We start from the raw sequence: 18879 nt of genomic DNA, 5'->3' as shown, positions 1-18879 counted from the left end.
CAGCTGCTCCTGACTATCTAATACCTCTTATTGCATCGCTGGTTGTATTGGCTGCCATTTTACTACTAATACTGTGCATCCGAGGAAAGTGGAGAGAACAAAGGCGAGCTAACAGAGAAACTCGCTTAGCAGCAAGAACCGCGATAAAAAAGAAACGAAACGCCACACACGAAAAACCAGTGACAACATCGCGAACTTATTACAACCAAACGTCTACAGATTCAACCGTTTCGTCGTCCTCAACCTCAACATCCACACGTTCGACTGAACTTAGAAGCTTTGAGTACAATCGAACTAGTTTGGTAGAGTCAAACCCATCAGTGTGTTCAACGCCACCACAAGTACTTTCCCCTCCACTCTCCCCAAAAGAAGAGGGCGCCAAGGATGAATGGCGGAGATTTCGTGTTCAGAGAAATAGTACGCAAATCGAAATTATTGTATAGCTAATTATCTGTCTTTTAAAGTCACAAGTATACGACACAGAGGATTGAAAAAATATATAATTTATCACTGTCACACTAAAGCAATTTTAAAATATGGCGGCTGAAAGAATTTATTTATTAAAAAGGTTAAATATCTAGAGCATCATAATTGTACGATGCTGATTTTCTTTAGGGGCCAACTTGTAAATAATTTAACGAAGGCGTGTAAATGATTTTTAAAACTGTATATATGTAAACTATTTAATTTAGTATTTAAATAGTCCAGTAGTTCAGCTTGAACAGTGGTGAGTCAAAACACATTACTGTGCGGGGAAAAAAACAATTTATCCTTGAACGATTTGTGTTGGTTTGGTTTAAGTTAACTTTTACAAAAGTGGTTTCAGTTGAGTGTCTCGTAATTTGGCGCCATTTTCTCGACCAGACACAAGCAAGTGAGACTTTGTCGAAAGCGCTTTCCTGTGCATCCCTTCTCGATTTGTGATTAGTTCTTTCGATGGTCTGCATCTTTGGAAAGGTCGTGTAATCGTCGTGCCATTTTCTCAACCAGTCAGAAGCAAATATGACTTTGCCCAATGAGCTTCTCTCCCTTTTTTTTCGCGCGTTGTGATTGGTGCATTTCACGTCTGTGCCTTTAGATCTTGTTCACTCAATTGCAAACCACGAAATCGAAAGTAAGTTTTGAAATACATTTTGTAGGCAAATAGTTTTATAAGAATAACTATTGCGGTCAGTTGACAAAATGAAATTGTTAAATTATTTTGTATAGAACGAGGCTCAATGCAGGCCCTCACGGACTTAAGTTTTCTAAGTAAACGTAAATTTGGTAAATGCTCAGATGGAAGCTCTAGAATATTTTTGTAAATTTGTCCTTCTCTTACCACTGCCAAGTTTGTAAACGTACTTTTTAGTTTTATTAATGGCATGATTTTCACAAATGCTTTCATATTGGTCTGCTTAGCCTCGTACCTCTCGCAGCTTAATTATTATAAAATAATCAACTTACAGAAGATTGGATTTTATTTTATGAATACTTTTAATGTTATTATCCATATAAAAACGTTGAATATTCAACTTGACATTGTTTAAGGTGCGAACATGCTTGCTTTTTTCCTCAAAAATATTTATATTTCCACTTTTTAATTAGGTGGTATTTAAAACCTAAGCGTTGACAACATTAGAATTTAGAATTGAACGGCAGTAAACGTCTCATCGCAAACCAATTAATGTTTGGTTCGTGCTGAAGTTATATCTTAATAATCCTTGAAAGATTATAAAATGTGTTTTTCCCATGAAAGCTCGCTGTGCAAAAGTAAAAGATAATTTAACTCTTATTGTAAACGAACTGTTTCTCTCAGGTTCTGAAATAGCCTTAATGCAGCGCCGCCATTAATTTATGTCTTCTCTCATTGTAAGCGAGAGTTTAATTTATCAGGCCTGACTGTTGCTACTCGTGGCATAAAATAAACACATAAAAACGGATTTTTTTGTGTCACCTTAATTAATCGAGATCTGTACGGGTCCGCAAATGATCCCCAAACTGCACCGCAAATGATACCAGGACCACAAATGATCCCCATATTGGACCACAAATGATCCCCATATTGGACCGCAAATGATCCCCATTTTGGACCGCAAATGATCCCGAAAAAAAAGTAAGGAATGGCATGGAAGATGGCATGGTCTGGATAGAAAATTAATGTGAAGAGCGCTTATTTTTATTAAAATCACTTTAAATCATGGCTCTCAACAGGTTTCTGCCTCATTATAGTTTTTCAGAAAGACTGAATTTTGTTTCTTACCACGCTGTTATAAATTTGTCACATTTAATTATCAGCAGTACAATAATCAAAAACTAACTTGGACGCAATTCTAAACTGATTGTGATCAGGGGCCCGTTTCTCGAACAACTGGCAACACACGCAGGGTTCGAGAAACGGGCCCCTGATATCAATCAGTTTAGAATTGCGTCCAAGCTAGTTTTTGATGATTGTATCCGAATGTATACCTCGGCGCAAAAAAACATCCATTTTGCAGGTGTTTACAGGAGAAAACGGGTGGAAACGGTGGTCATGCGCTGTTTGACGTTTTCCAAGTTAACCCCTGATAAAATAAACCGTTGTGCACGTATTGCGTATTTTAGAGATTGACATCGGCGTATATTGCGCATATTGCGTTGCGTATTTCACAACTAGCCTGTGCAGGCTAGATATTCCCGAGAATACCTACCTCACTCTCTGTTAACAAGTAGTTTAATTAGTTAATACCGACGAGCATTTTAGTATTATTATACATCTAGCCCACTCAAAATTTAAAGTTTAACCGTCTCAAAATTCTTGAAATTTTGCGAAAGGATTACTCTTACTACTCTTGAAACTTGAGCTTCGATCGGACAGAAGTCAATTTCGCACCTTAGACGTAATCGGAGACCTGGCACATTGACTGGGTAAGTTAACAATCCTTGGTGAGGTGGTGTAAGAAAACCGATTACTCGTACTTTTCAGTTCATTTGAGCCTTAATCACTCGTACCATTGTTAGGGCAATACTTTCAAGACATTAATTAACGACCAGTTTCCAGTTTCGCAAATCAAGTGAAGCTGGACGTTTACAAAACATGGACCCCAGGTCCAACCCCAGGTCCATGGATTACCCCTGTGGACCACCCCTCATTTTGTACAGTTTCATGAAGAAAAATCTTTAGAAAATAAAGAGAAGTCATCGTGGCACTTATCTGGACAATTTAAGCAATAATTATTGTCTCTTACAGAGACATGAAAAATTAAGGAGGCATCAACGGTATTCGAACCCGTGACATCTGCGATGTCCCCCCCCCCCCTTCCCCCCCCGGTGCAATGCTCTACCAACTGAACTATGAAGCCACTCAGTTGCAAGTTATGTTTTGCATACGTCGACCTCTTGGGGCCTTAGCATGCCTTTCTGGCCTGGCCTGTCTTATGCCACGCTGGTAGGTCTGGACTCAGCCGACCGGTTGGCTCAGGTGGTTGAGCATCAGACTACTGTGCGGGAGGAGTCGCAGGATCAAAATCCCGGCCGGACCAACACTCAGGGTCATTAAATAACTGAGGAGAAAATGCTGCCTTTGTAATGACATTTGCAAATGGTTAGACTCTCTAGTCTGCTTGGATAAGGACGATAAACCATAGGTTCCTGTAATGGCCGAAGAAATATTTCGTCATTTGTTTTTTTTCTTAATTAACCGTGTAGGGTTGCGCGAGATCTTCGTGCGTAGGCGAGGATTGCGTGTAAATATAATAGCATTTATCATGTAGCATGTAGGTATATGTGCAAAAGCAGTCTGGCAAAGTTCCCCACAAAGTGTTGTTCATTGACCCTGAAAGCCAATAGTGGAGTGGTCAACTACATATTAGGTGGAAAATCAGTAGCCCATGCGATTTATTGACGTCACAGTGTTACCGAACGGAAACTTTCTTCGTTTCTTGCGGAAAAGGTAGTCTAAAGGTAGATTGGTCCGCAAACCTGCCTTGACACACGCTTAATATAGGAGTTGCTCGCTCCTAGTCATGGGCTACTGCTTAAATTGTCCAGATAAGTGCGACAATCACTTCTCTCCTTTCTCTAAAGATTTTTCTGCTTGAAACTTTACAAAATAATGGGTAGTCTATAGGGGTAGTCCATGGACCGGGTCCATGAAGGGGTCCATGGACTGGGTCCACCGGGGTGGTCCATGGACCAGGGGTCCATGTTTGTATACGTCCAGTGAATCTACCCAACGTGAAAAAAATGCCTAAAATACTCACGGTTATTCACGTCCTACAAACAACGCTTAAATAAAGAGAAAATGGACAATTATGGAAAACGCTTTTGCGCTCGAATTATGTTAGTCGTTGCTTTGGAAATCTCTATTGGAGATAATTGGATAAGCCGTGCTTACTCAGAATTGGGAAGATTCGTAGGCTTAGTAGAATCAGAGGGAAATAGACAACTTGATGGCATTTTTTGTTCACCGAGCCGTAGCTTCTGTTTCAGTCCGCTAATGGTCGATACTTACCGAGCACGAAGCGCTATAGAGGACTTTTTTCCGTTGGGAGAATTCGAGACAGTAATGCGACTGCATCTCGGGTTTGCGTCTCTGGCATAACTGTCGAGAATTCTCCCAACCCCTCCGAGTGTTTAGATGAGGCTATGGAAACATCCACGGAAAACGTCCTCCATCGCTTTAATATAATACCTTCTGATACAATGTGTGTCCCCACACACGACGTACCTACCGGATGAATCTGTGGCGCTGGCCAAAAGGATCGTAGCTCTGGAAACGAGAATCACAGATTGGGAGTTGTGCTGAATGATGTACTGCTGTAAAAAGAAAAGTACGAAGGAACACGAACAATAGGTGGTGGATTTCCACGGGTTTCTTGTTGTCCCATTCAGAAGTTAAGTGGGTTGCTAACATTAGTGAAATTCTTATTTACTGCACTCGGCCAGTTGGAACGTGTCCGATGGAACGTTCCATGATTGCCTTGTAAGTCCTCAGGTAAACAATGTTTATTTCCTGTTCCGTCTATTTAACAGTACGGCTTTAAAATGTATGTGGTATCCTTATTGCTGAAAATGTGTTAGAATTCAATTTTCTTTATTCTGTGTTCATGCGATTCTGTATGATAGGAGAAAATTGTTTTGTTTACATAATGACCCTGTCAAGCATTTCAGAACTTCATTTAGTTCAACCAGCTACAATTGTAGTTTCGAATTCCTTATAATTACATCATTCACCATTTAATTGTATTGTTAAATGCACTTGGCGAATCTCTGAATATGTCTTATGACAAAACAGGACTCGAACGTACCTCAATGATGAATGCCTGATTAGAAGTAAAGTCGGAAAGCGATTATGCGGACTTGGTGGGAGATTAGGGAGAGTGAGGATACTGGAAAATGTTGTTCAATTTCATGCAGTGTTCCACTCTTTGTAAGCAGTATGGCATTGAGATATTTAGTGTCCCTCAGCAAAAGGATACAGTAAATATAAATTGAATATAATAATCACAATTAGAATAAAATACAGTCTGGATAATAGATTTGTTCCTGTAAACCACACCCATAATGTCTATGGTTTCCTTTGTACCAGTCATTTAAAACAATGAAAACTGCTGATCAGTGACTCCCTCATCATTCCACCAGTACATGATGCGAGGACTGTGACTCCTGGTGTAGTCCCTGTTTATCTGGAGTCCAAAATATAGTGCGTAATTGAAGTACATTTTTTTTGTAAACATCCCCGATTTCCCCCACTCATGTCTGAGGGGGGTTTGGAGTTTCAAATGACTGGTACATAAGTGACATAATTTTTACCATTACTGCTGTTTATGATTTCTTGCAGGTTGCTGTGATATCCTTGACACCCATTAGCAGTTATGGAGTTTATTCTGTGCCTACAATTGATTTGCATCCTTCTTTTGAAACTTGTGTCCTGTGAAAACATTATTCAGACATTTGATGGAGAAATTGGTGCAGGAAACTTCACATATTTTGAGTTGAAAAAAGAAGGGGAGATTACACTGGTTCTTGAAAGTGTGGAAGGTGATGCAGATCTTTACATTTCCCAGGAAAATCTTAAACCGGATTTTGATCATTATGACTTGAAATCCACAACCTGCGGTGAAGATGTTGTGACTATTCCCAGTTATTATAAGAGACCTGTTGGGATATCTGTGTTTGGCCATGTGTATGCTCCGCTAACAAAGTACACAATGAAAGTTTTAATCGACTATTCCACTGTAGATGAACTTGGAGGACAGTACAATGACAGTGATGATCCTGAAGAGTCTGTTATTTGGACTTTATTTATCAACATTTTAAAATTAATTCTAGAAATTCTTTTGTGAGATGAATGGAAAAATAATCTCAGTTTCACCCAAAGAATCCATTAACACTTGCTATGGAGGACATCTCAACTCATCTCATCTCAGCCAATTAAGAGCAAGAAGTTTATTGCCACCAGAAATATTGCCCAGTCTCTTCAGAAATGCTCAATTATTAGAGTCCACCGAGGAGTCAAATACTGGGCAGCTAGCTACTGAAAATTAATTGAATTTACTGGAAGGAAAAATGAACAAAAGCATATTATTTCATCTTACATGAACCGGCGGACTTTGATGTTGATTGTTTTTTTTCTGTCAATCATTGTGACAGAAAGGGTAAGTGGGTCACAGCTGATGTTGTAATCCACTTTGGAAATGTTGGGAAGCTGTTTCTGCAAACACGCATCATTAAAAGTGAAACTGTTGATTGAAAGTTGAGCTTCAAGATCGGCATACGATGAAAGGCACAGTGATCTTCTGTTTCAAAAGCTGAATCAGTAATATGACAAGATCTAGATGAAGAAATCTACATTTCTGTTCTTTTTAAATGGAAAAATGAAACAAAATATACAATGTACATGTAGGGTGTAGAGTGCTTTGCTTGTGGTATCAAGATGATGGAATAGTCTAAATAATTGCCGAAGGACAGTTTGTGTTGACAGAGATAACTGTGAGAGTTCATACTGACAGTTGGTTGACAGATTTTTTGGGGGAGCTGTTCTTTAATTTTACCAGAGTGATCAAAATCATGGAAATCATTTATTCAGACTTTATTTATGCACGTTTTGTTCAGATTACATTCATTTTTGAGAATAATTTTATTGCCATGCTGTTTTTGGACTGGAATACTCAAAAAGAGATCAGTCCAATATGCTGTCAAGCCAGTCTTCCAAATCATTATCGTTATTTCTTGGTTTCAGAGAGGAAGATGGAAAGTCTAATGGCGGTTTTACCTGTAAAAAAAAAAAGACAGTCACATCAGTTAAGTTTCAACTGGGCTGGGAAAAAGGCTGCAAAAACAAGAAGAAAGTTGGGAAAGATTTGACTTATTTTTACCATTAGTCTAATAAACTTGCACTGGATTACAGTCAGGAAAAGTCAGGGGATTATTATGACCAAGTTCTTTAGTGATTGCTGCCACCATCCTTGTTTATCTCCTCATTAAGGGCTTTGGTTATTACCAGAGAGACTCAGTGTCACGTGGATTGAATATGACTTGTTGTTTCTCTTTTTTTTATTTGTTATTAGAGAGATTTTTTTGCCTTGGTGTACTCCATTTATCTCTTCTTCATAAAAAATGAAACAAAAATTCTTTTTAGTTAGAGGTAAAGTGTAGTGATTCCAAACAGTGATTTGGAGTTAAATGGACTGGCTATCAAATAAATTAATGATTGTTACTATGAAAACCAAGGCTGTTGCCTAACAGGAGCCCGGTAGCCTGGGGCTCTCAAAGAATAGCTATGGGCGCCTTAATTTTTCACAGTAACACCTTTCACTTCATATGTTGTGCTCCTAAGTTCTCAGCGTTTAGCTCTGAGGGCCACTTTAAAATTTTCTTAGGCAGCAGCCTTGAAAACGTTTGCTCCAAGCACTGGCTGATCTTATGCCATTGTTCATCCCACAGGGAACGGGTGATCCTAGTGGGTTCCCAATAATATATTGTACACGTACTTCCCAGAGGCCCCTATCACCATCTGCACTACGTGATGGTGATGATTTAGAGCGACTTTCATATGACCTTGAAAATAAACATAAAAACAGTATGTACAGTGTAAACAAAAATGCAAAACATTTCATTGGCTTATCAGACAAAAACAAATGAGCGCGAATTTGCATTAGCTTAGCAAACCCTGATGCAAATTAAACGTCATCTCTCCATTGAACTTGCTGGGAAGTTTTGCCTTGACGTCATTTAAAATGCAGTAATGTGATTGGGCAATGGAACTGTTTGCTGCCCATATTGGGAGTTTCCTTGGCAGGAATAAGGAGAAGCTTTGTTTTAATCTTGCCAAACATTGGTCGGTGAAACAAATTGTGAACATGTTTTCAAGGTCATGCGAAAGTCACTCTATTTTCCCAGCTACTTTTCTAATTTAAGAAAAAAGGAGGCTCTTCATCAAGAATGCAATAACCGCCAACCATTGCAAGTGGTAGAGGCGATCCTTTGAACTTCTTAAACCATTGACCTCTGGGAGTGAGACTTAATAGATTTTACTCAAACACTTGGCTATTTTACTAGTCAGCAGGGGTTCAGGAGTCAATGGGTTAATGCAAGATTGAAATTGTGAATTTTTTAGATTCCTTGAAGTAAGGTTCTGAATAATTTTTTTTACCCTTCCCCACCTGAGAGCGAGTCTTGTAGATGTTAAAGTGCCCCTAACCCCAAAATATTTTTTTCGCTAAAATGAATCTTTGCACTTGCTCGAAACGCATTGTGGCAATTTTTTCCTTTTTCTAACAAATTCTGCCATTTTATAGGCTTCGAAAGTTGCGAAAATCCAAGCATCTTTAGTTCACGACCGAGTCAGAAGGGGAATGGGTCTATACCTGATGTGACGTCACAATCTACTTTGCATGCATGTTTACAAAGAGTTAATGCAATGTAAATCAGTTTGTGACGTCACATCAGGAATAGACCCACTCCCCTTCTGACTCGGTCGTGAACAAAAGATGCTTGGATTTTCGCAACTTTCGAAGCCTATAAAGTGGCAGAATTTGTTAGAAAAAGGAAAAAATTGCCGCAATGCGTTTCGAGCAAGTGCAAAGATTCATTTTAGCGAAAAAAACATTTTGGGGTTAGGGGCACTTTAACGCCAGACGATTGTACTCGTCAATTGTGGACGCTTTAGGTGTGACTGGGTTAAATTGTAGGTATCTAGTGATCATATTAGATTTTCAATTATCTCTGTCAAAATTTATCACCTGCATTTACCGGTATCTATAAATTATAATAAATTAATAATATTATTATTTTGGAAATTATGTTATAGTGTCAACTTTGTGTTTACATTTAAGATGAAATTTTTGTCTCTTCTTTTTCCAAATCTTGATGCCACTCCTGTTCAACATACTAACCTCTGAAGTATTTACACTGACAGTATGAGTAGCGGTAATGTTATCTCTGGTAGGTTCAGCTGATTCGAGAGAAAGCAGGAATTCAAGTTCATCATCCTGATTGCCAACAATAACTGATTCCAGCCCTTTTCCTGCTGTTCCATTTGTGCTTGGAGAAATTGTAACAGCATTGCACACGTCCTTCAATGATGTCTTTATTTTCTCCACACTCTTTGGCTTCACTTGGGAATGTTGGACACCATTTCTGATTGGGTTAGCTTTCAACACCTCCTTGTTGCTTCTTTGTGAGTTCCTCAACTCTTTTGTATTGCTACCAAACTGTTCTTGGCTTCTTTTAATGAAACCTCTTTCCGCTTGTTTGTTAATCTGTGGTGAACTGACATTGCCAGGTCTTACTTCTGGTTTCCCTATGATGTGTCTTTCATTGGTGGGAGTTAAACAAGGTTGGTCTGGTCTGTATAGCTTTGCCCTTTCTTCAAATTCAAGAACAAGATCTGGCTGAAAAGGAGGTTAATTCCACAACCTGAATTATTCCACATTGCTACTACCTTTGGTTTATAGACATTTCAGCTGCTCTTTTGTCTAAATTCCATACCCTTGAGGTTTAAATAACTTTGATGTAACTCCATATGTAATACTGGTAACAGTAGAATATCTTGGATACTCTCATTGACTTCAGTTGAACAAAACATGCTCAAAAATCCACGTCAATTTCTGGCCAAAGAAAACAATGTTTCTTGAGAAAATTGAAACATGTGACTCTCATCACAACAGTAACAGAAGACAAATCAACATGTCTTACGGGCATCTTGTGCTTTGTTTGAATAAAAAGCCAATGAATCCTCATCTCTGTCAGATTTTAATTTGAATGTAAAAACATCACTTTCAATTTCACAAAAATAATGACAACTGATAAAATAGTATTTTTTTCCAATAACCACGAACATACTCACAGGTAAGTGCAAATAATCAGCTGAGATGTTTAGACGTTTGTGCAGTGGAACACTGTTTAATGAGGTTGCTAGGGCAGCAAAATCAACATTGAGAGCTGAAGCAGTGTCCTAAAAGGGAGATTAAAAATTAAAAGCCCAAACCAGTCTATCTACTGACAAAATTAAGAACTACTTGAAAGTATAGAACTAATATAACATGGAAATACTAAAAATTCATTTTATAAATTTAATATTTACTTAACCAATAGCTCAAAAATAATAGGAAGCAGAAATTAATTACGCAAGAATTTGTAAGCTTTCATGCCACCTGAATGTCTAGGTCACAATATTATTACTATAGAAATAATTATGAGCTATCTTTCTCACTTGTGATGTACTTAAGTGAGATTCTTGGTCCCAGTCCTTCTCCGAGTGAAAGCGGAATTCTGATGCAGGGTTAGCTGAAGAATATAAAATCACAGATTGGTTACACTACAGTAGTACAGTAATAACAACAAGAAGGTTTAACGAAACAAGAGCAGACCAAAGTCAAAGACAAACCAAAGGCTCCTTTTTAGCTTCTACTGTAACTTACATTAGGGGTGCGCACTATACTCCAATTCCATCGCATGCACAACTTTTCCCCATTGATTCTGGTATTCATTTTACCCACCAGGAATGGATGGAAAACTGAGTGAACTTTGGAACGCACAAGCTGGGATTTGAACCCAGAATGCTGAGATGCAGTCAGCAAGCAATAGCCACTACATTATGTGCACTCGACTGAAAAGGCCTTGCAAAATCATTGGATCTTGGATTCCAAGATTTCCTGGCTCACCTACTTATATGTAACCAGAGTGGTACAGTGGAGAAGCCCTTGGATTTACATGTGCCAATCTTGCTCTGCCCAATGGATGGATTAGTCATCAGTAGTCCTAAGCTAGAATCTACCCCGCTTAGTAAATTTAATGTCCAATGGGTTGTTGCCAGTTGGGGTTTTTCAGGTACCGTATGTTATCTTTGGCTTGAAATATTTCCTTTCCAGCTCTTGGTTGTAAAGCCCGTTCACCATCACTATACAGTATATCAGCAGCAAAAAATGTCCTATCTAAATCACTCACATTATTTTCACCATACTGTAGTTATTGTTTTCCCAAAAAGTAAACTAATTTACCTGATCTTTGAAGAAGAACATTGTAATCTTCTCCCCTCTGCTTAACACTTAAAGACACATCTTCCTCCTCACTAAATTCTGCAAGAAAGAAAAAATATTTTTTTTCACAAGTTGAGATCAAAGAACTCTTTTTTTTTAGGTTTTGTACATTTGACAAAGCACCAGGCCATTTGCAAATTTTGAGTAAAGTACACTCATAAACATTAATTTTTATTTCTTGTGTCTTATTTTACTCAGTCTATACATCTTCCAATAATTTTTATTATTATATATCAGACTCACTATGCAAAATCTTATTGGTCGAGAGCATTCAATCAATTCACAATAGCTTGTGAACTTGACATGATAAATGTAATATCTGCTGCAGATATTACATTTATCATGTCAAGCTCAATGTCTGCCTGGTTACTAAGCCCCTTGGAGTGTTCTCCTCAGAAACAAAATGGATGAATGCTTCCCTTCTGTTTCTGAGGATGAATTATGTAAAAAATGTATAAGAAAACAATTATCGAATTCGGTTTTCGCATGATATCATGAATCATCAAAACCTCGTGTCTGTGTTATCTGCCTCAGCCTTCGGCTTCGGCAGATAGCACAGACCTCGGTTTTGATAATTCATGATATCATGCTCAACCTCATCCAATAATTGTTTAATGTACTCTATCCATGTGTGAGAAATCAGAAGACCCACCTGTAATCTCTTCATATCTATCCCAATTACTTTGTATCTTTCTCCTTGAGAACTGCACTTGTTCTGCCTGATTATACAGAAATAATACACACCTGTCAGTTGCCTGCGTAGCTGGAGGTATTGTAGGCGTGCGGACTAAAGTTTTGGTGGTGGAGGTGCTAAAAGAGAGCGAAGCTGCGCAGAGATTGGCTCTGCTGCCAAAACTTTATTCTGCTGCCTAGAATACTACCAGCCATGCAGGCTACCCTGTTATTGAATGAAATGAATGTATAGTATTTGAAGTGCGGGTTACAGTGTATAGACGAAGGAGTGAATGTTGATCCTCGCACTTAACTGGAGAAATTGAGCAATTGTTTGGAGCATTGCAACAGTATTGCAGAGGTCATGGGCTCAAATCCTGTTGGAGCTACCTGAATTTGTCTGGTGACTATAAGAAATGCTTAATTAAATTGTTCAGTTAAGTGAGAGGATCACCACTCTCCTTCTCTTACATCTGTCAGTATCTCTTTTTAGCCAAAGTGACACAAAAAGCCTATTTTTTGCTCTGCATCCACTCTTGCCTTGTGCTTCAATAACCTACCCTGGTCTCCCCTATTGTGACGTTGCCTTTCGCCAACAGTGATTAAATATGATTCACATACTTTGCAGAGGGTATGTGTGCAGTTTGACCCATTGCTTTCTTGAAGTAGCACTGTTTGAAGAACACCTAATTTTCTATTCATATGCAAATTAGTCCTGGGGTATTCAAGAGTTAAGCCGACCTCAGTGCGAAAATATCCACTTTTAGTTTGAAAAATGAACGTTGACAAGCTTTAGGGGTATCCAATCAGATCATTCCACCTAAACGCCATAGAAGCGTAATACACTTCTGGAGCAATCTACTATTAACTATTTATTACCAGTCTATTAACTATTGCTAAGTGGAATATTCTGTCTAGATTGTGGAATGACCTGACATTTTTGTGGAAACAACTGACTACAATGTGGAAAGATATGACTGAGAATAATTCGTCGTTGTGAATACCACGTGGAAACCACTAATATACATTGTAAGTTTGATAGTTCATTACGATAGTCTACGAGAAGCTACCATAGATCACTGCTTTGAGAAATAATTTTACCTCCTCAGTTTCAGGTGAAACAACTTTTTCCACATCTTGGGCGGCGTAGTCTTCCTTAAAATTTTCCTTGCCTTCCATCGGAGGCGCCTTCTTGCTGGGAATACCATGTTTTTTCTTATATTCCGCTCGATTCTTTTTCTTGTGTTCGTCTGGTCTCATGGCAAAATGAAAACAGCAGCCTTGTTCCCAGGGCGTAGATATGAAAACGGATTTACCCAGGTGGTACACTTTAATAACCCTACTTAAAGTACATACCTGCAGGTGCAATGATATGCATGAAAAAGATGGCGGAGTACTCTGAAAAAACGTGATTATTTGCGAATACTTTGCCTGTTACAATGGTGCGTAGTCGCCTACAGAAGCAAGTGCTATCCTTGTATCGAAAGTTTCTTCGTGCAAGTCAAGATAAGCCTGGATTCACAGATCACATAAAATACGAGTTTCGAAAAAATTCTGCGATTCCCAAGACTGACGGACTTCGTATCGAGTACTTGCTGCGGAGAGCACAAAACCAGCTCAGGCAACTAGAGAAAATGGAGTGCAAAGGAATGGGATTTTTCACGCGAGAAGCTGATGACAGGAGATAAATCTTCGTTAACTAATAGCGGTGCCACTTTCCAACTCATTTTGAGGCCGGTTCCATCACGATTGCGTAACATTATTGCTGGCAACTTTGGAAGGACCAATAAAAAGTAATATGCTGACGGTGCGCTGAAAGTGTGACAAGTGACGAATTATGATGAAGTTTCAAGGATGGAATGTCAGTAATTAATTAGCTTTTTTTCTTCACTTCTTTTCACACAACCGAAAAAGAAGGGACAACTCATAGTACAGAAAAATGAATATGACGGAAACTTCAAATACTATGACATACTTGGGCTGATGTTGATTATTTATTCCAAAACAACATTTCAGATTACTGAGGAACAAGTAAGCAATAAAACGATTTTCGTGAGACATATTCATAAAACAGTATCTGTAACCTTCTGGCCCGGTTGTTCAAAAGGTGGATAACGCTATCCACTGGAGAAATCACTATCCAGCAGATAAACACAAGCAAAACCAATTGTGTTATCAGGTGGATCGCACTATCCAGTGTTCAAACAACTGGGGCCAGGTCATACCTGTGGGATCTTATAAGGATGACCTCTATTTTCAAAGCAACCTGTCCTTACAGGATGGCAAGAGGTCTGCCAACACATTATCCATGCAGCGTACCATGCCTTTGCATAACTTCCTATCTTCATTTTCCAGCAGCATCATCACCTCAAAGTGCTTATCACCAATTTTTTTTTAAAGAAGAAAAAAAACAAGAACCCTCCACTAAAAGTAATTCTCGAAAATAACCTGTTTTTTACAGTTCGAGACATTTTTTTCAAGGCTTCAAATGCATTAAAAAGCATATTTTCGGATTTCTGTGCTTTTTTGACCAAGCGAGGCGGTATATTGAAGTCCTGGGCTGATGAAATAGCAGGAGTAACTGAACTGAACTGACTCCTGCTATGTCACAAGTCCCAGTCCCCCATTCGCACTCGATCAAATCTGGGTTCCCAGACTTAAATGTGACTGAGTTTAACCCATTCACACCTCAAACGCCCTAGGGCACCCCCCATTAACGAGTAAAATCGTCTGATGTTAGACAAAGTAAAATCTATTAAGTGTCACTCTCAAGGGTAAATGGGGTTAGTTTTTGTAAAACAAACAGTATTGTTTCTTGTGTGACCCACCCCTATGATAGTTATTTTGGTAGTGGGCAGGTTCTGTGGACCTGTGACAGGGGTTAGACGTCCCTACCACGACGAGTCTCCACTGTCGAAGTTGCATGCCACTCTGACAGTTGAAACCTTAGTGCTTGCCTACCTGGGGCATGCCGAGACTGGATGCCGGCTGACTCTGAGGAGGAATCCTAAATGGTTCAACAGAGAGAAAGGCGGCTTCAGCAACACGCTGTGGAGTGTACTGAGCAAGTTGAGGCACGTAGGGCAATTTGGTGATCCACTGCATCCATTTCAATCACCAGTCGTCTGGACCTGGTCTTGCCACTGGACATTGGTGGGTCACGGACGAGAGAGTGAGGTCGACATCACGCAACTCTTCTTCACTTTAAACAAAGTCATTGCGCAAGTCATCTATCATTCATCATCCCACTCCCACAAGTCCTGTGGCGACAGGCAAGCGGCGAAGCGACAGGTGTGGGTACACTGGCAGTCATAGTCACAACCCTGCACACAGGCGGCTCAGGCAATTAGGGTCGCTATCTACCGAAAGGAGCAGCAGTGGATTTCGGCAGCCGTCTGAGCAACTGAGCAGCCCTCTTCAGGACCGCACTGCTCACCTCCACAACATGAGGAAGGGGCTAGAAAAGGTGCCCTAAACATTGCCTGCTCCATGTCACCCTAGCTAGCTTACCGCACCTGCGGGGACCCTACAGACGCGGTCGACAAACTAAAAGGAAACCAACAAGGACAACTCCTCTGAATCTTGCCACATGGAACGTTTGCATGCTTGTTGGCAGGTACAACTCTGACAGACCACAGAGACGCACAGCACTTATTGCAAGTGAAGTCACTAGGTACCAGTGAGACCAGGCTAGCAGGCGAGGGAGAACTCTGTGAAAGAGGCACAGGGTACACCTTCTTTTGGAGTGGACGTGGACCCGAAGAGAGACGTGAAGCTGGAGTTGGGTTTGCAGTGAGAACAACGCTCGTTGGCAAGCTGGCTGGACCCCCAAAAGGTGTGAATGATCAACTTATGACGATGAGACTCCCCCTCTCACATCGGAAGAAGTTCGCCACTCTTGTCAGCGCCTATGCCCCCACCATGTCCAACCCAGATGAGATCAAAGATAAGTTTTATGAAGATCTCAATGCTGTCATCGCCACTGTTCCCAACGCAGACAAGCTCATCATCCTTGGCGAGAGTTGGCTGTGACAGCGCTGCTTGGGAAGGTGTGATTGGGAAGCATGGAGTTGGCAACCGCAACAGCCTACTACTCCTCCAGACCTGCGCCGAGCATGACCTATTGATCACAAACATGGCCTTCCGCCTACCCACCCGTATTAAGAGGAACAGGCAGGATGTACGTGTCACAAAGGCTATGTGGAGCTTAGTGCTGGACGGACCACCGCCTTATCGTCGCAAAACTCAGGCTACGCATCCAGCCAAACAGACGGCCACAAGGCGTGAAAGCACCAAAACGCCTGAATGTCAACAAGATGAAGATAGGCGCCATGAAGCAGTCTTTTGCTGCCACCCTGGAAGAACGCCTAGAGTCCATCATGCTGGATGACCAAGATGTGGAAGCAGCGTGGGGAGCACTCCGTGAAACCGTGTACAACACAGCCATGGAGTGCCTTGGGCCCACCTCCAGAAGACAAAAAGACTGGTTCGACGAGAACTGTGCTGAGATCACACGCACTGAGGAACATGCGCAGCACCATGCAGCTGAAGCTGCATCAGATGCAGGACGCCTGGTTAAGCAACAAAACTGATGAGATCCAAGGCTATGCTGACAGGAATGACATGAAAAATTTCTACGATGGCCTGAAAGAAAACTATGGTCCCACCACATCTGGATCACCACCTCTCCTCAGTGCAGACGGATCTTGTCTCATCACTGACAAGGACAAGATCCTAGAGAGATGGGCTGAACACTTCCAACAGTGTACTCAACTGTCCCTCCACCCTCAACGACAAGGCCATTAACCGTCTCCCACAAAGTTCCAGTCAATGAGGCATTGGATGCCATAACAATGTTTGATGAGATCCTGAAAGCAATCCGCCTGCTGTCCAGTGGCAGAGCGCCTGGTTCAGACTCGATCCCAGCTGAGATCTACAAAGAGGGCGGCAGGGCACTGATTGAGAAACTCCATCAACTCTTCCAAGTCGTATGGCAGCATGAGACACTTCCACAAGACTTCAAGGATGCCTCCATCATACATCTGTACAAGCGGAAAGGAAACCGCCAGGCCTGTGACAACCACCGTGGAACATCCCTGCTGTCGGTCGCAGGCAAGGCCCTGGCCAGAGTGCTACTCAATCGGCTCATAGACCACCTTGAGCAAGGTCTCCTACCAGAGAGCCAGTGTGGCTTCCGGGAGGATCGCGGGACTATCAACATGGTGTTTGCTGCCAGGCAGCTGCAAAAGAAGTGTCAGGAACAGAACACTGACCTGTACTCCACCTTTGTCGATCTGACCAAGGCCTTCGACACTGTTAGTAGAGAGGGTCTGTGGAGAATAATGGCAAAGTACAAAGTTCATCACCATCATACGTCAGTTCCATTATGGCATGCTGGCTAGAGTGCAAGACAACGGAGAGACCTCTGCACCGTTCCCCTTCTCCAATGGAGTGAAACAGGGCTGTGTGCTCGCCCCCACCCTATTCACCTTCATGTTTTTGACAATGCTGTCAGACTCCTTTAGGGACTCGGATGCAGGCATCAGCATCAGGTACAGGTATGACGGGTCACTCTTCAACCTCAGGAGGCTCCTTGCAAAAACCAAGGTTTCAACAGATACCATCAACAACCTCCTGTTTGCTGATGACTACGCCCTCAAAGCTGCCTCAGAAGTGGACATGGAACACAGCGTCGATAAGTTCTCTGATGCCTGCAACAAGAAGACTGAGGTGATGCACCAACCCGCTAAGGCATGCAGGGAAGACAGGAAAAGCAGAGCCTCCAAGTCTCCGACAGTAGCCACCATCCCCTGTCCACACTGCACCAGAACCTTTCGAGTGCAGATTGGCCTCACAAGCCATCTCCACACCCACAGGGACAGGCTCTCCCAGCCCCAGGATGATTAGATGGTCCTCGTCGAATTGACGGACGAACACCCAGTTGTACACCTTTCAAACATACAGAAGTGACTCCTCTTCAATAGCTAATATCATGGAGGTGGGGGAGGAGGGAGTATAGTACAGTATATACACAGAGCTGTTACGTGATCAAGAGAAATAGCAAAAGAAAGAAGATGTAAAAAAAAGGAACAAAACAGTGAAACAATAGGAAGCCAAATCACAGTTACTTAGAAACAATGGTTTGTTTAAGGTGTCTGGTACTTGAAGCAGAAGACTCGATAAAACAATTGAATAATACCTCAACTGTAGTAAACAGTAGGAAAAGATTTTGTATTATTTTATTTTACAATGGTTGGACATAATTACATCAGGTTACATGTGAACTCAATTGTTTGGCATTCAGAACACTAGGCAATGGGCTTACAAAACAATGCAACAAATATGAAATTAGCAATAATATCAATAGAAAGTCTGTCAGTAGTCTCAGCAACTTCTTGTTTACTTTTGTGCCTGGAACCAGGCTTTTGAGTGAGGAGCAGAAGGCAAATAATAGAGTCAATAGATGGCAAGCTGAGTGAGGACTTGTTACGCTAAGGGGGATGCAGTCCCATACTCCCACATAATATTATAAAGGAATGCAAGCAAAGACATTGGCGAGAGCTACTGGAATGTTATCTAAAACATAATTTCCTGTTTTTGTAATAATTTTGCAATTACTCCAAGTCGCATTAAATCACATCTAAATGAATTTTTGCGCTGTACAAATAATAAAGTTAAGTCATTTTGGAATGGAAATTGTGTACCA

At 40.9% G+C, this 18879-nt stretch overlaps 3 protein-coding genes, 1 long non-coding RNA gene and 1 pseudogene across 10 annotated transcripts in view; 3 read left to right on the top strand and 2 right to left on the bottom strand.

The window, feature by feature from the left end:
• The window catches only part of LOC138026332 (protein jagged-1b-like), a 44764-nt gene extending 42842 nt beyond the window's left edge, over positions 1-1922 (top strand). For all 7 annotated transcript variants that reach the window (XM_068873636.1, XM_068873637.1, XM_068873640.1 and 4 more), the window contains one exon: positions 4-1922. In XM_068873636.1, the coding sequence (XP_068729737.1) occupies positions 4-443 (440 nt within the window). In that variant the 3' untranslated portion in view covers positions 444-1922. The remainder of the gene's footprint in view (positions 1-3) is intronic.
• A 2703-nt stretch (positions 1923-4625) lies between these two features.
• LOC138026336 (uncharacterized) lies at positions 4626-6706 on the top strand. The gene is made up of 2 exons (XR_011127247.1): positions 4626-4954; positions 5801-6706. It is a non-coding gene; the product is annotated as an uncharacterized lncRNA (long non-coding RNA).
• A 321-nt stretch (positions 6707-7027) lies between these two features.
• LOC138026334 (cell death regulator Aven-like) lies at positions 7028-13453 on the bottom strand. The gene is made up of 7 exons (XM_068873646.1): positions 13275-13453; positions 12154-12220; positions 11463-11540; positions 10676-10749; positions 10310-10417; positions 9357-9854; positions 7028-7234 (listed from the first exon to the last, which is right to left on the bottom strand). Exons 1-7 carry the CDS (start codon positions 13431-13433, stop codon positions 7142-7144), a joined length of 1077 nt encoding a protein of 358 aa, XP_068729747.1. The 5' UTR covers positions 13434-13453; the 3' UTR covers positions 7028-7141.
• An 84-nt stretch (positions 13454-13537) lies between these two features.
• The window catches only part of LOC138026333 (nucleolar protein dao-5-like), a 23916-nt gene continuing 18574 nt past the window's right edge, over positions 13538-18879 (bottom strand). The window contains exon 14 of the mRNA XM_068873645.1: positions 13538-18879. This exon is cut by the window's right edge and continues 2464 nt beyond it. The gene's annotated coding sequence lies outside the window, so the exon portion shown is untranslated.
• LOC138026335 (uncharacterized) lies at positions 16084-16979 on the top strand (annotated as a pseudogene).

This window comes from Montipora capricornis, chromosome 12 (assembly GCF_036669925.1).
Source record: "Montipora capricornis isolate CH-2021 chromosome 12, ASM3666992v2, whole genome shotgun sequence".
NCBI lineage: Eukaryota > Metazoa > Cnidaria > Anthozoa > Scleractinia > Acroporidae > Montipora > Montipora capricornis.
Note: the sequence above shows the minus strand (reverse complement) of the source record. Positions and strands in the feature narration are given on the sequence as shown.